At 60.4% G+C, this 1,806-nt stretch overlaps 1 protein-coding gene across 2 annotated transcripts in view; it reads left to right on the plus strand.

Annotated features, from left to right (window-relative positions):
• Positions 1-412: 412 nt before the first annotated feature.
• Positions 413-1,806, plus strand: part of MCM6 (minichromosome maintenance complex component 6) — a 35,741-nt gene continuing 34,347 nt past the window's right edge. The window contains exon 1 of one of the 2 annotated variants that reach the window (XM_023764025.1): positions 413-574. In XM_023764025.1, the coding sequence (XP_023619793.1) occupies positions 468-574 (107 nt within the window). In that variant the 5' untranslated portion in view covers positions 413-467. The remainder of the gene's footprint in view (positions 575-1,806) is intronic. The other variant, XM_006100435.3, reaches the window with a different exon arrangement.

The raw sequence follows: 1,806 nt of genomic DNA on the forward strand, positions 1-1,806 counted from the left end.
TCAAAGGCCCAGTCCCCATACCTTGATTTTCCCAGGTCAGCATTACCAGAATAACTGTTCCAATTCTCCCCTCCCCCATCCCAGGTACTGTTTATACCCAATGTAGGCTCTTTTTTTTTTAAATATATTTTTATGAGAGGAAGGGAGGGGGAGAGATAGAAATATCCATGATAGAATGGTTCTCTACAAACCAAATTCCCCAGCGACCCGAACACACTGCGCAAGCGCAAAAGCTGAACTCCGGCTTCCTTCGGGTCTTTGCATTTGGCGCGAAATCCCCGCGACGTGGGCGGGGCTCGGGGAGAAGCCGCGCTCATTGGGCAGGCTTGGCGCGAAATCGCCGAGTTCCTGCGCCACGATTGGCTCCGGCCGACGAGGAGGCGGGGCTGAGACGGCGGCGGCGGCGCGCGCGACGGGACTAGAGGCGGCGGACTGTGACTGCGGTGGCCCCTCAGCGCTAAGCAGTGATGGACCTCGCGGCGGCCGCGGAGCCGGGCGCCGGCAGCCAGCACGTAGTGGTGCGCGACGAGGTGGCCGAGAAGTGCCAGAAGCTCTTCCTGGACTTCCTAGAGGAGTAAGTCGCGGGCTGCCCTTCTTGGCGGAACTTCCCGCGCCGCCCCTCCCCACTTCCGGAGCCCGGGGAGCCCAGTGCCCGGCGCGTGGGGCCCGCGCGAGTTCGGAACCGAGGGGTCGCGCGCCTCGGAGAGCGGCCCACCGCCCACATGGGGCTTCACGGGCCCTCTGCGAGGCGCCCGGGGCAGGCCGGGCCGGTGTCCTGGGGCGAAACCACGGCGAGCCCTTCCTCCAGCTCTCACTGTGCCCGGTGCCCGTGTGAGCGCTTTCTCCCGTCGCTCATCCCCACCGTGGCGGCCGTGCGGCCCCAGTGTCCTGTGCAGAAACCGAGGCGCGGCGGGGACCAGTCACTGTCCAGCGAGGCCGCCCGCCGGCCGGTTCGAGCGGGAGGCCGAGCTGGCAGCGGAAGCCTGGCGGAGGCCTGAGGGCCCAGACAGCCGGGACCCCGGAGTTAGGGGTCCGAGGACCTCAGCAGCCGGGCGCCGGGAGATGAAAGTCCTAAAGGGGACCCTGTGGTTTGACAGGTGCTCGGGTGAGCCCGGCTCCCGTCCCTCCGTCCTTCCAGCCTCCATCCCCACCTCGTCTTTTCCCCTCGGGGCTGCTGGCCTCCCGTCACCCCTCCCGGGCTTCTACCGCCGCCGCCAGTCACTGCCTTACAGGTAGTGCAGATACTCCCTTTCCGAGCACGGCCTCGGCCGCCTCCGGGGAGACGTGTAAACACTTGGGGATGTCCTATGAAATCCTTTCTGTTACTGTTATGTGAAATAGTGCATAGCATAAAGTTGACCACGTTAACCTTTTGTAAGCGTAGCGTTCGGTGGGTGGCTTTCACCTTACCCGTGCAGCCATCATCGCCATTCTTCCCCAGAACTCTTTTCCCACCGTCAAACTCTGCCCCATTAAACAGCAGCCCCTCCCCCGCCCGCCCCCAGTACTTGGCCACCCCCATTCCCTCTGCCTGTGAAGTTTGACAACGCCTCCGAAGATTGCCGTCATGCAGTATTAATGCTGTTGTGACCAGCATATTTTACTTAGCGTGATGTCTCCAAGAGGGATCCTATGTTGTAGAGCAAGTGCCAAAAACTCCCTTAGATTATATATCCCGATTTTTTATAAGTATGTATATTTAGAATATATTTTATTTTTTTACAATAGAGGAAGCAAGGGGAGTGTAGAAAACGATCGATCGAGGGCGAAATCAGCTTCCGTTACTTTTTCTGCTGCACGCCTACA

This window comes from Myotis lucifugus, unplaced genomic scaffold, assembly GCF_000147115.1.
Source record: "Myotis lucifugus unplaced genomic scaffold, Myoluc2.0 scaffold_312, whole genome shotgun sequence".
Classification (NCBI taxonomy): Eukaryota; Metazoa; Chordata; class Mammalia; order Chiroptera; family Vespertilionidae; genus Myotis; species Myotis lucifugus.